The sequence below is a fragment of the Molothrus ater genome, chromosome 1 (assembly GCF_012460135.2).
Source record: "Molothrus ater isolate BHLD 08-10-18 breed brown headed cowbird chromosome 1, BPBGC_Mater_1.1, whole genome shotgun sequence".
NCBI classification, from domain to species: Eukaryota; Metazoa; Chordata; class Aves; order Passeriformes; family Icteridae; genus Molothrus; species Molothrus ater.
The window spans coordinates 61,955,621-61,976,073 of record NC_050478.2 but is presented as its reverse complement, the minus strand read 5'-3'; the positions used below and the strand labels follow the sequence as shown (position 1 = coordinate 61,976,073).

Genomic DNA, 20,453 nt, shown 5'->3' with positions numbered 1-20,453 from the left:
GGGCCACCATAACAAGTGGATAATAGCTAACCAGATAGGTATGAAGAGATTTAGTATTTAAAAGAACACTTGAAGATTTAAGTGAAAGATATTGTGTATTACCTAAACACACTGTATTACCACTAGAAAAGAAGTATTTTAATAGTCCTGGTGTTTGTCCAGTCTTCCATTTTGTTTAGGATGTTGAGGTTATAAGATACACTGTTGCAGAAGGTGCTTGGTAGCTGTGCTACCAAGATAGTTTCTGCACAGAGTTACAAAGCTCTTCATTTCTACTGCTTGCTTACTGAGGCTTTTTTGTTTGTCAGTTCCAAGACCCTATTTTTGAATGGGAAGGAGCTCATGTGAGAAGCAACACAAGTCAAATAAAGTAGGCGGCCTCAGTTAGTGCAAGAGGAATTCAAGGTCTCTTACATTTGTCTAATAAACTTAAGATAATAAATCTTAAGTATGTTTAGCAACATACAAAACATGCAAATACAAACTGACATGACCTCTTATTTTATTTTACCGGTTGAGGTTGATCTCAGAATTTTTCCCCTGAGGCTAGCTAGCTCTTGTATCCAGTATTGTTGAGAGGCTGTCTGAGGGATGGTGGTTTTGTTTTCATGTAAGATTTCACAAATTGCTCTTCTGCTCCACATTGTAGCTTTACTCTTGCTTTATCTGTAATCTGATAAAAGGGTTCCTAACTCACTGTGAGTTTCAAATGTAAACACTGCCAGGTCTGAGGTGGAAAGCAACATTCCAGAAGCTGTCCACCCCTGCAGCTAAGGTATGGGGTTGCCCCCCTTCATTTTGCTACTTGCCAAACTTGTTAACAGATCCACCTTGCTGTGAGACAAGGAATTCTGACCTGAGTTAGGTGAACCCCATCAGTCAGAGACCACAGATTGCTTCACCTTTTGAGAGAGATCTCAGTTCTAAACCAAATTGACTTAAAATAGTTTCTACAAGAGTACAATCCTAATGCATTCTAGGTCTTAGGAAAAAAAAACCAAAAAGAACACAAATGTTGAGCTTTTGCATTCAGAATAATAAAAACATTGATTGCTGGTTATTTACAAGATCTTTCTGGCAAACCAGAAATTCTTAATTCAGCTTTTTCATTTGTCTTATGGTATTACTCAGGTACTTGGCATGCTATATATTTTTTAGAATTGGATAATAATGGTTATGTGAAGAAATTACTTTCCTCCCTCACTTTTTCACTGTTTACACTTGCAAAAGTATGTGTGCACATACTGAATACTGCAAAAGGAAAATTTCTTTTACCTGGTATGTTTTGTACAAGGCAGATGCAGAGACCCCATCTACAAGGGCATTCCTATAAGACAAGGGGGAATGGCTTCAAACTGAGTGTGGGTTTAGATTAGATATTAAGAAGAAATTCTTGACTGTGAGGGTGGTGAGGCACTGGAACAAGCTGCTAAGGCAAGTGTTCAAGGCCAGGTTGGATGGGGCTCTCAGCAACCTGGTCTTGTGAAAGGTGTCTCTGCACATGACAGGAGGATTGGAACTAGGTAATCTTCAAGGTTCCTTCCAACCCCAACCATTCAATAACTAAAATTTTATTTATGCCAAGAATTGTTCTTTAGTGTGATAATGCCTTCATGTTTCACTAGAATTTTCAGAGCTCAGTTTAATTCCTATTTAGTGAGCAATACTTGTGAGTGAATGTCAGTCGCTTTGGTACTTGGGAGCTTTTGTTTTGCTAATGATGTCTTCTAATGGCATAGTTCAAGATAAGATGTTGACCCTTCATAACCATAGTTCAAAATCATCTCATATCTGTCACAAGTCTTCATCCTATTCAGCACTTTCATTTTATAGTAAATACTGCTCTGCTAGAAATAAAGCCAAATTTTCCAGAGTCTGTCATGTGCAAGAGTTAGATTTCTGTGTTTTGTGTCAACTGGATTTGTAGCTTTTACTTCTTCTGGATGAGAAAGGTTCACTCTATCCAAAAACATTGTGACAGTAATGGTGTGTGAGATCCTGCATCAATAACCACAGGCTTCTGAGAGGAATAGAATGAACTTAAAATGTTCAGACAGCTGATGACTGGTAATTGCCCTTCTTTAGGAGAGGTTGTTGATTATGTAGAATATGGAGTAATAAATGTCTTAACCATTCAAGTATGTTAAATTATTAATCAGAACTGGTTTGGTATAACAGATGTAACAAAAAGATGAACTTTTTCTATTAGGGCTTACCTTACCCATGATAATTTCAAGTGCTGTGTGGTTTTTGTTACAGCAGGTAATTAGAAACTTTGCTGCTCTGCTGCCTCCCTTTGCTGCAGGTGGTGCTTAAAAATACTTGATACCATATGGTGGTGTTTCTTCTTAAAACATTTACTGTCTCTGGAATATTTTCTAAACAGCATTTCTTAGATGTGTATTGGAAGAGGATGGGAGGATCTAGCCAGTCAACTTCTCAGGCACATAATTTTTAAGGAAAAAATCAGATTTTTCTTGAAAGCAACTGCATTGTTATATAGTGGGAAAACAGCTACTTAACTATCAGTCTATAATTTCATTAGTTTTGTTATTTACCAAAAGTACTTTCCCTTTTTTTTATCATTGGACAAACAGTAGTTTCCTCAGCTTCCTAAAGAGAGAAGCTGTACCTAGGTAAAACCATGATCTGTAATGATGTTATGAGAATTTCTGAAATTCATACTATAAACCCATACAATTTTACTTTGAGGTTTTTATTTTACTGAATTTCCTAAGACCTTTACTGATTTTACCATGTTATCACAGCTAACCAGGTGATTTTCAGTAAAACTGGGAAGATCTCCTTCCCTCCTGCTACCTCTTGTGAGGAGTCTTGTCAGTATTAACTTCTCCATCACCCTTCCAGGAAGCCTGTTTGTAAGCAAAGAGATGTGTCTTGCTCCCCCATGCTGATTAGCTTTTACTGGGAATGCAAACAAACTGGTTTTGCTATTTTTATACACAACAGATGGGCAACTTCTGCTGGAGTGAGGCTTGCTTGACAAATAGAAGTTCAGTGTTACAAGGTGCCTTCCAACACAACTGTTTGTCCCTTTGACCTGTTTGGACTGTTCATCTGGTTTCTGAACTGAACAGTGTTCTTCAGTAACCTTAAACCATCACATTTAATTGTCTATATTTTTACCCTAAACATTTTTCTACCTAGAAGAAGGTGATTGCTATTTTTGAACTGTGTCAGGTGAAGATGAAATCATAAATGGATTTCAAACTGATAGATTGGGAATGATTAGGGACTTTATGAAGCTGATTGTCTTCAGTGGGGATTATCTCAGTGAGTAATGTGTTTGTCATTTGGAAAGAAATAAAAAAGCCAGTAAAATTGTCAGAGAAGAAAAATTTAGACTACATTGAGAGTTCTCTGAGAAGAGTTCCTTAGCTAGTCCACAATTCTGTAATCAAGAAGAGTGAGGAATGTGGAATAAAGGTCTAATTGGGTGATATTAAGGCAGCTTTTTTTAGATATCCACCTGAAAGTGGAAAAAAGTTACAAGATGAATGTTAGAAAACATAGAATTTTGGCAAAGAAACACTAATGTTATTAAGGGAATATATATGGTGGAGAGCTGTAAGAATAAGTGAAAGGCCATGTGCATTAGAACTAAGAAGAGAGAGCCTACCAATTTTGGAGTGGTGTTAAAAGAGATATATTTATTGTCTATCTTTAGTATTTTATGTACAAATTTATACAAAGCATGTCAGTGCTGCCTTTTTAAAATGCCATTGGCTGTGGTGATAATTGATGGATGTTAAATCAAACACGTGTCACAATGCTGAGAAAGTTCCATTAGACCAGGGCAATGCTAATATTGCAATAATAATAAAAGAAACAATAGCAACAGAAAGCAAGATGCTCCAGATTATTGATGTACTCATAAGCTCTCTTTGTCCTGGAGAGATCTGTAAGCTAACCAAAAGATAGGAGAGCACTGTGTATAGCCCATAGAGAAAAATATTGCTGATAACCATGCTGATATTGCTGATAACTAAGCATCCAAAAGTGTTGCTTGGGCTTGCACAGGACTGCCAGTTTGGTATTTGTGCTCTTTCTGGGGTATTGGCTGATGACCATGTGGCGAGTGGAGTGCTGCATTTATAGAAGGAAGGGTGTGTACAGCTGAGGAGTCTGAGAAGAACAGGAGAGAAAAGACAGGTTTTCCAACAGCTCCCAAGCACTTTCTGTGGTACAAATAGGAACTGAAGTGTGTGTTTTATGGATTGGGTAAATTCTGGAAGATGATAGCTGGATATCCACTGACTGTAGACCATAGCCTCAGCAGTGATTTCTCTCAATTAGCATTTGGTGACTTCTCTTTGTAGTAACAGTCAGCAAATGCTGTTTTCAGGAAAATATTGGCATCTTGAACTGTTCCTTTCAATTTATGCATCCGTTTTATTATATCCAGTCTTGGAAAAAGAAAAAGCATAATAAAAATAAAAATATTTTGTATTGTATTGGGCAGTATTAAATGAAGTAAATGTGTTGCAGACTCTCTAATACCAGGATTTGGAGTACCAAGAGTGAGAATGGTTGGTAACATATTAATTAAACTGTATGTAAGTTGAAAGTATGGAGAGAATCATTGTCTATTCTGATGTCAAGGTCAAGTGAGCATATTTTAGAATACAGAAAATGAAATTAAGGAGTTGGCTCGTTAAAATTTATAACTTTTGAGAGTTATGTGCAAATTCTCAAATTATTCATGTACTTTCAGAGCTTGAGCAGTCCTGTTGAAGTTGTAACTCATTGTGAACACCACATGTACTCTGGTTTTGTGCTTTAAAATTGATAAAGCGAATGTATTAATGTTTAAAAATATTTATCTGTGTTTTCTCCTGAGTTATTTTTTAAAGCAGAAGTTTTTAGAGGCATGGTTTGGCAGAAGTTTGCTGCAGCAAATAATTCTTGGTGTATGTCTTCATGTTTTCTAAATTGGTATCTCTGTTATTGACAATGTGATTTTCTGATACTGATGACATTTCAAACTGGATAGATACAGAGTTTATCCAGCTCAGTGTTATTTTAAATACAACTATTTCCACAGAGCAGGATTAATATAGTCATACAGTGTCTCTTTCAACTAACCTTGCTTTACTTGTAGGGTCTTGTCTGGGTCTGCCTAATTCCCATCAGAGGGAAGACACTCTTGCATGGAACATCTGATAGCTTTTTCAGAAAGTGGCAAATACTGGCAGAAATGAATTGATATACATTGTGAATGGAGGCGGAAAGTAAGGGCAATTTTTGGCACGCTCATGGGAGTAGGGAGGGAGAATGTAGCTGTAACAACATTTTAAGGAGAGTGCATGGGGAATGAAGGCTCTCAAGTCTTCTGAAGGTCATCAGAGTGGATCTGGCCTTCACTTGACCCATGATCAGGGCACAAAACAGGGTAAAAGCTTTAATTTGAGGAAAAGAACAAAACAAAAAATAAGTGAGCAGTTAAGCACTGTTTAGCTCTATGTAAAGGGTATTATTAAAACCAGGTTAGGAGTATAAGATGTTTGTTCCTTGCTGTTTTGTAATGTTAAATTGAAGAAACCTTAAAAAAATCAGGTTGAGCTGCTGCTATAATAGCAATGTAGAATTGACCTTTTTACTTCCGTAATGCTGTAGTGTATTTTGAAGTACAAATGCATGTGAGCTCATGTGCCCCGTCCCTTACTGAAGAATTAAGCTGCCTTTTGCTGATACAGGTAGGCCTGTATCTTACACATATGGCATTTTGTATCATCTGAAGTAAGGTTAACACACACTTTGCTCCCCTGAGTTCTAGGGAAACCTGGAGTGTGTTGTCTGATGCAAGAGATGTGAAAAATTGATGAATGGGGCGCAGATTTTGAAAGGTGTTTCAGGGAGTGCAGTGCTCAATTTCCTAATCTGAGTTTTATTCAAAAGAAAGCTCTGCCTTCCTCTGGCACCTGTTTTAAAGTTAAGCTTCTGCTTGCTCACAGGAGAAGATCTTCCTGTGTGCAGACTATTCAGAAAAAAAAGGCTCAATTGCCTATTTAATACTTTGAATCTTTGTATAGAGGCTATGGTAGAAAAAAAAATCATAATGTTTATGAATGAAGTAGTATTTGAAAGAAAAAATATTATATGTTTAGTGCAATCAGAGTCTAAAAGAAGTACTTGAGTTGCTAGAAAAATTGGAAAAAAAGACATGAAAAATCTTTTAAGCAAATTTCAAAGGCATAAGTTGTGCAGTTAGTGCTTCTCCCACCCTCTCAAATTCTGTAGTGTTTGGGAGCCATAGAACTCAATTTCTTTGAAATTGCTGGTGGGAGCAAAGGGGTTTCTTTTCTGGAGTTTCATAACAGGATGACAATTTCCAGTGAGATTCAGTAGAATTTTGATTTAAGTGAGTTTGATGCAGAGCCTTGCATTATTTAGTATAGTTTTCTGGTGTGAGGTGTCTTGAAATCTGCAGAGATGCATACTGTATAAAAAATAGAAATGAATTAAAAATATGAAGTGGTTGCATAGGAAGTGATCTTTAAGCAATTCATATTCTTAGAAGTATTTAAAGGTTGATATCATCATTGTTATGAGCTGTTTATATGTTAGAGAGAAACCTGAATGTTACAACTTTGTGGTGAATTTACTATGTGTTGGAAGTCCAGGAAAGGAGCTTTATGAGGAGGGCCTTTTTCATTAGAGTTTTAATACAAACACAGATCCATTGCACAAGGAAAGTCTGGGAGCCCCACAAACATGCAGCTGGAGTCTGCCTCCATTTCCTGTACTCACCTGTGGGTGATCATGCTTCAGGAACAAGACTAAGAAAAAGGTTAGAGGTGGTTACAGAAGCTTTATCTGTAAAGCACCAAGCTAATTTTACCTAGAAGTAACTTCTAAAAATTTTCCTTGCAAAGTAACCTTTAAAAATGATTTATTACTCTTCTGATTGATTATTATCAATTATTATCTCTAACGAGATCAATAACATATTGCACCAAGGCCTTTGTTCTGACCTTTCTGATCACTGGGATGGGTGACAAAGCTGTGAAATCCTGGTGAAGTGTTACATGTGGTTTACTGTGCCCAGAGAGTTACTGCTGCTGGTTATATACTGCATATGTACAGCTGTGCAGTGTTGGAGCCTGCTTATTCTTCAATATTAGATTATTCCATCTATGTGCAGGTGAAGGAGCACTGTAAATATGGTGGTATGAATCTGATAGAATTAAATTTTATGGAAAATTTGGAGGGGAAAAAAGGAAATAGAGCTTTAGGAGTGAAGTAGCTGTTGTCACATGCAAATATTTATGTTCACTCACACACAGAGAATGACACTGATCATGCTGAGTTGGAAGGGACCCGTAAGGATCATCAAATCCAACTCCCAGCCCTGCACAGCACCATCCCCAAGAATCACATCATGTGCCCAAGAATATTGTCCAAATGCTCCTTAAGCTCTGTCTGGCTTGGTGCTGTAATCAATCCACATTGGATTGCTCTCTGTTAGAAATTAAAAGTTTTGTTGCTAGAATCCTTTAAATTCTTCTGACTTTTCAGATATGCATGTGATTTAAAACTTACATGAACCCATACATTTATTATTATCCCTATAAAATGCCTGGGAATGTATTAAAGTTCTAGAAGATCATCTATTGTGAAAACTACTAGAATGATATCTTGGTTATTTTAGGAAACATTCTTAGGCAAGCTAATATGCTTAGAGAAATTATCCCTTCAGCTCTGACAGAAGTTACAATTTTTAGCTCTCTAAATAATACATTTTGAACTAGATTTAGATGTCTAAACTGCAACTCTCAGAGCTGCTTCTAGGACTTGTCTTTTTTTTCTTCTTCCTCTTAGCAACCACCCAGGAAATGTTTTTCCAACCACAGACATCAAAAACCCTAAACCAGAATGGAAGGAAGTGTGCTGCATAAATTGTAAGCAAGGAGCAGATGTAGCTCCTCTGATCAGTCCCACCTCACAGTGGGAGAGCACTAAAGCCATCTTGCGCTGCTTGATGCACTTCTGGGCTTCCACCTTTTAACAGCATCTTCTCCCCTTTCCCTGCTAAAGCATCAGTGACAACAACTGAGTGGAGAATTTTTTCCACCACTACAAGCAGAAGTGAAGTGCAGTTGTTGTTCAAGTCACCCTTGATACTGTAGCTAAAATTGCCTTAATAGAAAAGATGAAATCTTTTTTATTTCAGAAGCAGTATTACACTTTTGAATCTATATATGTAACCATAGACTCAAAGCTTCAGTCTCTGAAGGAAATAAAATTGTAATTTCTCTTCCATTTGTATTGTAGCATGTGGTGCAAATCCCTCCTAAAGCATAAAGTTAAAGCAGTGTAGGAGTCTGTTGCTTTCAGGGATTGAGATGAATTTGTGTGAGCACAGAAACCACTAAGATGTTCTAGCAATACAAAAACCATAAAAATAAATTGTATGTCAAAATGTAGTCCATGGAGAATTGTTTGGATTTTTACCATTCTTTCAGGTGTTTTGTGAAACAATGAGAAATTAAAGATATCAACGAAGAGTTATTGGCACCTCTTGGTAATTTACTGAGATAAGGCTGGTGGCTAAGTGGCCTGTTGTGAAGAATGTGAGATGTATGGTGAAGACCCAGAAACATGAACCAGCTCTCATGAGTCATTCTCAGTTGTAAATAAGTAAAACATGAACAGATATTGAGAGGAAGCATTTATTGCTCTTTACTTGGTGGGGCTTCCCCTGGATTGCTGTGTCTTGAGTGTAGCAGAGGCAGTTGAGGGATATTAGAAGACTGGAGCCAAGTCCATTGAAGACCTGCTAAAATGATCAGGGATGTAGAGGCTAGTGGATAATTTCTGTTGCTGTTCAGGTCCTGTGATCAGTTCTAATCTATTTTGATTAGGGAGAGCTTGGTGGGCTTTATTGGAAGAATTTAAAGGAAACAAAAACCCTAAAGTTTAATAAAAATGTGATACAGTGAAATTTGGACAGATTGAAGGTTCCAGTGTTGAGGAGTGACTTTTTTTTTTCTCCTTAATTTTCTGCTCTGTTATTTGTTGCTTTTTCCCCTGTTTTAACACACTATGTTGTGTTATTTGTTGCTTTTAACACACTATGTTAGAGTCTTTTTCTATTTCATAATTCCTTACAAAAGCTAGTCACAGTGCGGCTGCTCGTATAGGAGTTCCATAAGGAAAAAAAGAACATGCAGCTTACTGTTCTGAAAAATTACTTCATTGAATTTTATGTCCTTTTCTTTGTTGGATAACTTCTGACAGTCTTCTGTGCACATAAGATGAAAACTATATTTAGTGGCTCTCAAGTAGTTATTTTTGTTTCTTTCATGTAGTAGCTGTAGCCACCTGATTTTGAGAAAAAAAAAGCCTAGATGTTGAGAATTTTGGCTGCCTTTCAGTTTTGTGCTTTTCTTCCTCAGCTGCCCTGGAGGAGTCCAAGAAAAAATGAATTGGCTGTTAGTTTCTTTGTTATGTTCGATTTTTTTATCAGAATGTTCCATGTCAGACATGCCATGGAGTTGTGCAGGGGTTTTGTTCTGATGACTTAGTAAAACACTGTTGGTATCATGTGTGTTTAGTCCATGTACATTCTGCTTTCTTCATCTGGATTTTCACCATTCTTACCCTATCGAGAAAGATTCCTGGTGTATTATACTTAGCAAAAAACCTGGAGAAGTACTAATAACCTCTTCTAGAACAAAACCTTTTAAATTTTGTAGCTAGCTTGTTAGTGAGAAGCATGCTGTACCTCTGGGGGGCGGGGGAGAACGGATTATTTAATTTTCATTCAACACTAATTTCATTTTTTAGTCATTGTATCAGCAGGGTTTTCTATTACAACCACTGGCCATGCATACATATAACTTGAAGCCTGCCTGTACTTTGAACCTGAGAGGCAGTGTAGTATTTCACACATTAATTACAATCATTATTCTGTGCCCTAAATGCACTCCTTTTTTTTTTTTTTTTTTAATAGATGAATAGAACTAAGAGGGGGGTAAGACTGGGAAGGTGAAGTAGAATAAATTGTCAGTTAACTAAATATAAAGGAGAGATATGCTATAAATACTGTGATAGAATATTCTCACTCCTGCAGGAATATATGTTGAAAGAACAGAGTAATAGCCTAAGCGCTGTGTGGTTGATATAAAAGTTCACTGTTATGGTTTTGACTTCCATTTTTTTAATCTGTTAGAAGTTTAGTGTCACTTTGCAAGTGAATTTATGTGAGATTTCCTTTCACTGTTTTTGAGACAAGTGTACCTTTTGACAGTCCACCTAGATATGCAAAAATAAATTTGGAACAGGATTAAGTTTTCCAATTTGAAGGGGGAGCATGATGTCTTGCTTTTTTGATGTAGTAGAAAGAAGTGAAAATGCTTGCTCTTAAAGAAGGAGAGTAGTGTCAGGAGGCAAAGAGAAAAGACAAAATTGCTGCTAGAGCTTTGGAGCTATTTCTGCTTCTGAGAACTCTCTCGCCATTGTCGCTTCTGAGATTCTTCTGAAGAAAGGCTTGCATGAAACTGAAGATTTAGAAAGACAGTGAAGTATTTTTACAACTCTACTACAACTCGTCATATCTGTGCTAAAGGACATAAAGATTCAAGGATGTTCAGAAACTGCAAATTTTTTTGAAGGACAATTCCAGTTTCTGTGACCTGCATCAGCTCCGGTGGTTTGGCTTCTAGCAGCCTCTGCTTTTCAAGACTGAGTGGGCAGAACTTCAGTGTATCTGGAACTCTGTGCCCCAGAGAAGTTGAGAATACTCGTGCTGTCAGCAGAGGGATAAAGAAGAGCCTGAAAGGGGGGAGGAGGAAAAGGAGCTGAGAAGCATAGTAGTGTCTCCTACCAACAATGTGTTTGAAACCAAAACTCATAAAGCCCAGATTTGTAGAGCAGCAAAGGCAAATACTTGATTGTTTTATCTGAAGAATGGTGGGAGGCTAAACACTTGCAAAATACTGCAGAAAAGAAATTTTCTCTCAACATTCTAGTGAGTACCTTCTATAAAGCATGGATGTCACCTGTGTTAGGCAGTGAAGGTTTGTCAGTGCTCAACAAGTCCTGGCAGACTGTGCTGTTCACTTGACAAGAGCTGGGGGAGGTTTGAACCAGTTGAGTGGGTGTCTTGGCACCCCCTGAGCAGATTGCCGGGTCCAGTCTGCTCAACAGTCTTGGGAGGACAAATTCTATTTCTAGTATTTTCTGTTACATGACAAGGTCCCTCAGTCTTCTCAATAAACAGAAAAAAGGAAAAAAACCCAAACCAACAACTTTGTAATTACAAGGAAAAATAATTAAAATTTAAAATATATATGCCTTTTTAGCCAACAAGTAAAAATCTGTCTGCCAGCAGCCAAGACGAAATTTTTTAAGGAGCAGATTGTCATTAATTACACTTTCCTTTTAAGAACAGTTGTAAGGCTGGTAACTTCTAATTATGGGTTTTGCAGATTTGCTTTAAAGCTATGGTATATTGATTTATAAAAATCTGTTTTCTTAATCATCTGTGGGGACAGGAACTGGCATGTAACCATTTTTGCCTAGCCTGACCAAAAGACATTCTGGAAGTTTCTCACTCATGTTGATCTATTCAGCCTTGGTTGGGGCTACAACAAAAATTACTAGCCAGGGCCAAGGTGAGATTGAGGATTTGTTCCCTTATCCCATCCTCTTCCTGAAAACATTCTGGTCTGATTTTTCAGTTTGATAAAGTCTTTGAACTATTAATTTGAAAGCCTTTGCAGGAAGAAAAGACCACCATTACCACTAACATGCTCTGTTTGTGTGAGTAATGACTGCCCAGGAATAGCTGTTGCATCTTTAATTGCTGCCTATAAAGTTACATTTACAGAACATTTGAGTGAAACTCAGGCACCGATTTGACTGTGTCTAGAGTTTCAATTCAGATTTCCTCTTGCAGACAAAGCTGCAGTCACTTCACTTTCATGCCAGGTAGTTGGGTGAAAACAAGTTTCCATTGAATTCAGGAACTTGGGGAGTAATTTGATAAGTAGCATGTGAGTCTTGGGGTTATTCTCAGAGCTGACATTTCACCTGCTATAAAAAACTCTCTTAGGGAAGGATATTTTTATGCTTTTATTTATTAATTTTTGCTTGGAACATGTCTTTACAGCCTCAGTCTGGAATATTGCATGTAACCTGATGGTATTTGCCACAGGAAATGCTATTTGACAAGTTTGGTGGGTGCAGCTTGGCAGTGAGACAGCCAATTTGCTAAAGACTGGTCCTCCAAGAGCAGTTCAGTAAACTCCAAGAATCAGCATAGGCATCCTCAGATCAACTTTGCATCTTCACATGCCTCAAAGATAAACTACAGTAATTTTTGGGGGCTGTGGGAAGTGCACAAGGAAGCAGACTCTTGAGTGGTTCTGCTCTGATTAATAATGTTGACAAGCTTTCATCAGGTTTTCCACAATGCTTTGTCTATGGGGCTGTCCGTAACTTTGAAAGCAGAGCATTTGAGTTTCTAACATCCTTTTTGCTTCTTTCTCACCCACTCTGCTCAGCATACTGTGCCCTCAAAGGTTTCATAAGACTTGTTAAGCTCATCAGAGATAAAACAAGGAGTTCCCATATCCTTCTCTTTTTCTGTTTCCTTCCCAACACCTTTTGTTTTCGCTCAGTTTGGTGGTTCTGCTGCATCCCTTTTCCCATGAGCTAACTTAATGGAACAAAATGGTTAAACTCCCCAATCTTGGCTCAGTAAATTTCTCCTATATCAGTGAGTTTAATAAGTGAGCCCACTGGGGCTGTGGAAGGACCCAGTGAGCTGCAGAGCTTGGAGCAGAGGAGGAGTGATACCAGATGGCCAGAAGTGAGAAAGAGGGGGCGTTGAGAAAGGTAAGAGCAACAACAGCAGACAGAGAGGATGGGAAGTGAGCTTTTGAGTACTAATGAGACATTAGATGCCTGTAAAGCCACAAGTTTAACTTACCATTTGTAATTTTTCAAACAGAAGATTGCTGTGTGATTTTATGGATTTTCAGGAGTGCAGTCCAAATGCTGTGGAATCTTTTAATTCCATGGATGTTGCACTCTCTTTAAGACTTGTGGCTTTCTGCTGATTAATTCAGCAGATGAGAGAGTGGGAAGATCTTTCACATATTTGCATCTTCAGCCAAATAGCATTTCTTTTTCCCCAGAGATAGCACAACATCATTTCTATAGCCTGGGAAGTAGTATCTCCTGAATTTTTCCTTTTTATAACCATTGGCAGCCTGATCTCATCATGTACCCAGCTAATACTGTATTTAGCTAGAGCTGCTGTAGCAGACCTTTTTCATGTATGCTGACATTTCTTTGGGCACTTCTAGACACAAAGCTCCCCTTTGTTTATGGCTTCACACCTTTCTAAAACACCCGATAAGGACTGTTGTGGATTTTGTGTAATAGGAGACCATGAAAATGGTATGAATAGACTACAGTGATGCATTGCACAGTTCAATTTAAGTATACACATCTTACAGGGAAGTTGCCAGGTTTGTGCAGGTACAACAATGAGGAGGTGATTGCTGCATTTGTTGGGAATAGCTCATGGATGGTCAGTTGTCATCTGCCTAGTAGGATTCAGGTTGAAATAATTACTTTTTCATTTCAGTTAACAAAGTTACTTCCAGTTGTACTTCAGCATTAGAAATAGTTCTTATTTTATGAACATTTCCCAAGTGCTATCCATACAAAGCCTGAAGAAGCTTACTGTAAAGCACTTTCCCCCTTAATTTCTTGTGCTTCTTTAAAAATTCTACTCTTGGTTCTTCTCTTACTTGTATTTTACTGTTACTTAGTCCTGCTGCAGGCAACCTTCTGCTCATTGTTTATACACTTCTTCATTATTTAATTCCACCAACAATGGGTTTTGGAAAAAAAATGTGAGGTTTGCAGGCAAAATACTTGGTATCACATATCTGATACTAGAGCAGCACTTTACAAATTACATGTTTCATGCTGACAAGTCTGTAGTTTATTAGCTTTCCTCCCTGCAGACCAGAGTGCTTTTTATTTCAGAGGCCTGTTAAGCCTTCCTGTGCAGCTGGGATCCCTTGGTGGGGTGTAGTAGTGGCTCCCTGAAAGCTCTGAGTTACTTAAAGAGTTCACAGCTTACAAAACTCCAGTGGGCAGCTATGCTTATGGAGAGGGAAACGAGCAGCCAAGCAGTCGTGGTCTGGCTCCTCTTATCTCTAGCAAAGAGCAAGTTAGCAATTACTTTCACTATCACAGATGGTCTTCTGTTGAACTTGGCCCATCTTCTCTGCTTTCACTTTTTCAGTGCCTTCCTTAGATTTGAAGCTCAGGGAAATGTCCCTAGCTTTTTTCTTTTGGTGGTTCCACCCAAGTATCTGTGAGTCATGAAAAAGTGGAACAGCTTCCTGCCCTGGCTGCCATGGTATCCAGCAGTGTTGCTATACACACAGTGCTGATGTAGCAAATGCTTATGTGGAGCTTTTTTGGAGGGTGGGAGGTGTTTCTTTGTCTTTGTATTACTGACTAAATTTTCTTGGGAGTTTAAAAAAGAAAAATTGGAGGAACCATGCCACAAACTACATAGAATTGTGAGAAAAATATTCCAGTTTAGGAAAGTCCCTAACATAAATACAAGTGCTCATGAGCAAGGCAGAAATTCTCCAGTTACATTCTTAAATTTGCTTTTTAAAGGCAGAATACATGGAACATATGTCATTAGCTCTGCAATGGAGTATAAATCTTGTGATCCTGTATGAGTCCTCTGCTGTATGCAGCACCTCATGCTCCTGTTGTTTCCCACTTGTTTTTTGTTTCCCACCCATTACTTAGGAAGTAGCTTGAATAATTCCTTTCTTAAAAAAATAATAATTGCTCTAATTAAATTTCTATTCAGATGTATATCTTGCAAGTAGCTTTTAGAAATGAATATTTCTAGAAGATGTTTCATGAGTCAATTAAATTGAAAGTTCAAGGTAAAGTTCATGTAACTTAAAAATAAAAAGGGTTCTAAAAGAGAAGCTGTATTTATTCATGCCACCTACTAGATTCCATGAGGTATTATTCTCCTTACTATTCATGTTTTTGAAGACTAAAGGCTCTTCGAATACAGTTCTCATGCTAACTAGATTTCTGAAGGATAATTTTTGCAGGCTTTTGTTATTATGAGTAGGGCTCATTAAACAATATTAAAAGGAGGTGACAAAATAGCACTGGAATGCATATTTTGAGAAGTGGTTGTTGAAAATGAGGCAAAAAAATCATAATTTCCTTACAATGGCTTTTAATTTGTGATGGGTTTTATGTATTGTGTTGTATATTATGAAGGTAATGAAAATTTGCTATGATTGAAAATTTAGTTCTGGCATTACCACTTAATTGCATTTTAAAGAAAAAAAAATCTCAGTGTACAGAATTCTTTACTCTGTAGAGACCTGTACGACTTTTAAAAAGTTAAGTGAAGGCAGTGCTTATTATGAAGAATATTCATTTTAACTTTCCCCCCCTAGCTCTCGTTATAGTCCCAGAAGATATAGCAAAATGTTAAAGCTGTGAAATAACATTAAAATGCCATTTAATGTGTCAAGGGAAACTTTGTTTATTTTTTTTTTCCTCAGATAAAAAGACATGAATAAAAGCTTTTTCTTCTGTGGTGCTCACAGGTTTTCAAGTAGATGGAGCGGGCTGTTGCTTGCAGCAGATTATACCAGATGCCAAGTTGCCTAGGGATGTGTGCTTTGTTTGCTGGAGACAGGGCTTATTGTCTTGCCTCCAGGCATTAGGTTGAGTCTGTTAGACTATATAAGTAGTGATTTTTATCCTTTGAGTTAGTGGAGTGTCACATGGTGCTATGTGACATTTTTAGGTAAAGCATGAAGTCTGATTTTTATTTTCTTATTTTTTCTTGGATATGTAGTAGGTAACCTCCATTGAAGTTTTGCAAAACCCTTAAATGTTTACCACTGAAAGAAAAGAGGGATTACAGGTTTTGGAGACATGTTTTTACATTCTGTGCTGAAGAAATATAATAAATTAGCTTCTTATCATAGTTCTTTACCCACAGAAATATTATCAAGGAAGAGATGAAAAGGTGTGCATTTATATTATACACTCAGTGTGCAAGTAGAGGACCAACAGGGTTCTGTATGATGAATGTCTGAATATTTCCTTAAAGTCCCACTAAAACAAAATCAAATATCTTATAGATATTTGCTGCATTTATATTGGATATGAGGTAACAGTGATAATCTATTTACTTGTTATTTCTCACTTGTGTTTGTTTCTTTCCATTAAAGTAACTCATTTTAGTGCAGCAGCCAACACAAGGTATTTAGGAAAATGGCCTGTGATCTCCTTTATTATTGCAATCTGTGTGTTATTTTGAGCTTTCATTTGAGCTGTAAATTGTAAACAGATTTGTCCATATAACAAGTGTGAGAATTCTGAGGACTGAAAGGAGTGAAAATTCTGAGCAGGGAAACTCTCTGTGGTACCACTCTGGGTTGGTCTGGGGTTTTTTTGTTTAAATTGCCTTTTGCTGGAGATTGACAGATACTCATTTAGTGTTCATGTGCTTGTTGAACATCACTTCCTTTAGTGCATTCATCTTGCAGATGGCTCAAACAAGCTGAAGAGTATAAAATTGTCAACTTACCCACATATTGTGGATATTTTTTCTGAAAATTGTTGTGATGTGTCTTAGCCTATTCCAACATAATGGTAAACACTTCCTGAATTCATACATTGCTGGAGAAAAGATCCAGGTTCCAGTTTGACAGAAGCCATGATAGAACATGCAACCATGAAAGATTGTTCTTGGAGCAACCCGTAATATGTTAGACCTAGCAAATCTCCTAATATTATTCAGCACTTTCCTTCTTTTGTGTTTTGCACGTTGTTAATGCAGTTTTTGTATTCTTAATGTGGTGATGGATGTTCAAAGTTGAATGGACATTGGCAGGTTTTGCATCTCACTGTTTTGTGTGTGGCTGCTAGTTCTGTGCAGAACTTCATCAGTTCTGAGACTCAGTCCTGGCTTGATACTCACTGCTGAATTCAAAGTGAGTAAAAATGTTACTAATGAGATGAACGGTGTTAACCATTTCATCTTAGTGTTTTCATTTCCTGCCTGATGCTAAGGTAGTGTAAAAGTTAAGGAATAAAATAAGGTATCCAGACAAAGAGCTCAATATGCTTAAATACTGAAACATTTTAAAGTAACTCCATATTTTAAAGTAAATAAATGTTTTAAGTAGACATCAGAAGACTGATGTAACTGGTCAGTTCTGACTGGTGCTACATAAATGTGTCTGTTCTGAGCTAGGGGTTCCTGCCTGCATCCTATCCTCTGTCCCTTGCATTCTGTGTAACTTCTTGAATCAATGTTAATTACTCTGCCCCATCTTTCTTGGCCAGTTTCTCTTCTACCATTTTGGCAAATAAAGTGAACTTGATTAGTGCTTTCAAGGTTGTGTTTTTGCCCAACATATGCAATGGTCATGGTCTCTGTACATACTCCCCAAACTGAACCAGGTGTGCTGTAGCTTCATATGGGGTTCTTTTGGTGTGTTGGTTTCTTTGGTTTCTGAGGCTCAGACATGCTCAAGTTACTTCTGATTTGGCAAGGTCTTCACTGGGATTGTTTTCTGTTGTCACATGTATAACGTGATTGTGTTGAAGTTAAAAATGATAATTAAAAAAATATTGACACACTGTTTGTCTTTCTTTAGGAAAGCCCAAGAAGGGAAGAAGAAAGTTGTGCTAGCAGGCTGTGTACCACAAGCTCAACCTCGCCAGGAGTACCTGAAAGGCTTAAGTATTATAGGGGTATGTATCTTTAGAAATCAAAGGTTTTCATAAATATTTTCAGTAGGTCAATGTCAATATCTAGACTCTATTACATTTCTCTGGGAAAAAATCAGCAGAGAAGCTTCCTGCCATGTGCCCCTCCTGCTCATCTTTTTGCATTACACAACATTTAAACCTTCCTTCAATTGAGGGTGATTTTATTTGGCTGTGGCAAAAGAGGGGAGAAAGAAAAGCATGCTGTTGTTGGAGCTGACTTCCAGTGCCCTTTGAAGCCTGGAAATTTCCAGGCTTGATCCAGGATGAAGATATCAGTTACCATATTCTTAAGAATATCACAGTTTATTTGCTCCAAGACAAACCTTAAGACCTTTGTTAAAATCAGTGGAAAAAGCATAGGGCATATGAATTACACAGACACAGATGAGGATTTCGTGGTTGTTTTTTTAATTCACACTATTAAGCAGAATGGAAAATAGAAATTATTATTTTGTTTAAATTTGAGGCAGTCTGAAGAGTTAAATCCACTGGTGACTGACTTGTTAAACAGTTACCAAGCTTTACCTCAAAAATGAAACCACAGATCTTTGACTTAAGTAATAAAGTGTTTTCAGTGTTTTGTGGGATGTGGTACTACTGTATCATTGAATCACCTTGAATCACATTGAAAAAAGTAAAATGGGCAAATGGATTTCCTCTTTGCTCAGAGGCCACAAAGTTATTGATCCATAATTGGTTGTTATAGCCAGTATAATAATACCTACACATATGTAGACAGAGGGGACAAAAATGAGCAAGTCACTATCTTTTCACCAAGACTGTAATTCAGTGTTTCAGTTTTGATGAATTTTAACCTATTAGAATTGGGAAGTTAGATTTTTTTTTTAAACATTTTTCTCCTCTTTTTAAAAATTCTCTTTTAGGTAACATGTAATTTCTGAAAATTAACCTCTTCAAATCGTCTTAATTTGAGTACCTAGAACCAGTGTTTCATGAAAAGTATTAGTAGTTTAGTATTTTTTACAGAAAGATTTCTGTTAGGAGATGAATTAGGTGTTAATGCAGTGTTCCCAAGTGCTTTGAAACTAGACCTGAAAATACTGAAATTTAGTCTTTGCAATAAGGACACTGTCCTCTGGCTGTCATTGCTGTGGAAAAATTTACTGTGCTTTGAATAAGAGATCCCTCAGCTCAGAAAGATCTCAACCTTGAGGCAAAACTATTAAAAAAACAAAGCTAAGAGAATGTTATTGTCTATGTTTTCAGTTTGTACATTTAAGATTTTCTTCCCATTTTATAAAGAATGTGTGTGAGAGGGTGACTGTATTTAAAGGACAAGACTTGTTATCTTACTATTGCAAAATATTTTTGAAAGGCAGTTTTTGCAGAATTGAGAAATAGAAAATGTTCTGTTGGCAATAGGATATCGATTCTACTTTAAAATTTTGGGCATTAAGGGTACAGTTTTGAAAATCTTTCTTTTATATCAGGTTGGTTTTGTCTTCAACTTAGCTGAGAGACCTAGTTGATTTATTGTTGCTTATATAAGTTCTGCTATTTTCTGTCCTCCCCCCTTTTTTTTCTCTTTTTCAATATTTATTTTAAAGACCATGTTGTCTGAGAATGTGTTTATTTACCAGCAATTGGAACTCCCTCAGAGTGGCTTTCTAAAAGCAGTGTGTCAGAGGCTCTTCTGCTCCTCTTGTTAGGATGGAGGAGGAAACTGTGTTGTAACTACCAGAGAAATTCTAGTAAATCAGAGCTTGTTTTGATCTGTATTTGAAAAATACAGGACTGAACTTCCACTGTTCTTTTTTTATTGCCTAATTATTCCTTGGGCAGAAGGAAAGGAAGGGCAACTTCATATCCTTCTTACAATTTGTGATGTTACTGTGCTTCTGTGTTTTTTTAAAATAATTGCTACTTTATAAACATAATGTGGGTTGAGGCCTTGCCATAGGCTGTGTGTGAGGCAAACCATAATGTGACATGACAAAGTGAAGGAGCTCTTTTGTGCAATGGGAAAATTCTAGGCTGTAATAAACCTGCCAAGGGTGTAAAGTACCTGAAGCACATAATAATGCATTACAGAGGTTCACAGCCAGTTCCCCTCTGGTGGTTTCCAAAGCTTATTCCTTTGTGTTTGTGGCATACTCACTTCAAACTCAAGTGCTCGTGCAGTGCACAAAGAGACATCAACTCTCCTATGCAGTTATCCCTCACTTTTCATTTTTAGTTGCTGAGAAGTAACTAAAAAAAAAGTTACACCTAAAGTACACATCCTAAGTACAACTAAGTTACACATCCTAAAGTAGGATGTGTGACTGCGCAGATTGTTTTGAGGGGATCGTAGGGGAAGGAAAAGGAGAGACAAGGGGGAATGAAAGATTTATCTGACAGGTTATGTTTTAGGACCTGTGAATGGATGTAGGTAATGGCAGTGTTTCCTCACTTCCTGAGCTGCATACAAAAACATGCAAAACCCTGGTTCCCAGTGATAGTTGAGCCATTGGAATGGGATATTTTATTTCATTGACATTTTCTGGAGTTTTAAGGTGCTTGATCTCCAAATGATGCTGTGTGTTGGACCCCCTGGTCAGGCTGCTGGGAGTTTATAGGTCTTAAGAGGCTTCACAAGGCCCGTGCATCCATACTTTGAAATCATC

General features: G+C 37.4%; 1 protein-coding gene across 2 annotated transcripts in view; it reads left to right on the top strand.

Moving 5' to 3' along the window:
- CDKAL1 (CDK5 regulatory subunit associated protein 1 like 1) overlaps positions 1-20,453 on the top strand; it is a 379,738-nt gene that overhangs the window by 101,712 nt on the left and 257,573 nt on the right. For both annotated transcript variants that reach the window (XM_036400051.2, XM_036400056.1), the window contains exon 6: positions 17,712-17,808. In XM_036400051.2, coding sequence (XP_036255944.1) covers positions 17,712-17,808 — 97 coding nt within the window. The remainder of the gene's footprint in view (positions 1-17,711; positions 17,809-20,453) is intronic.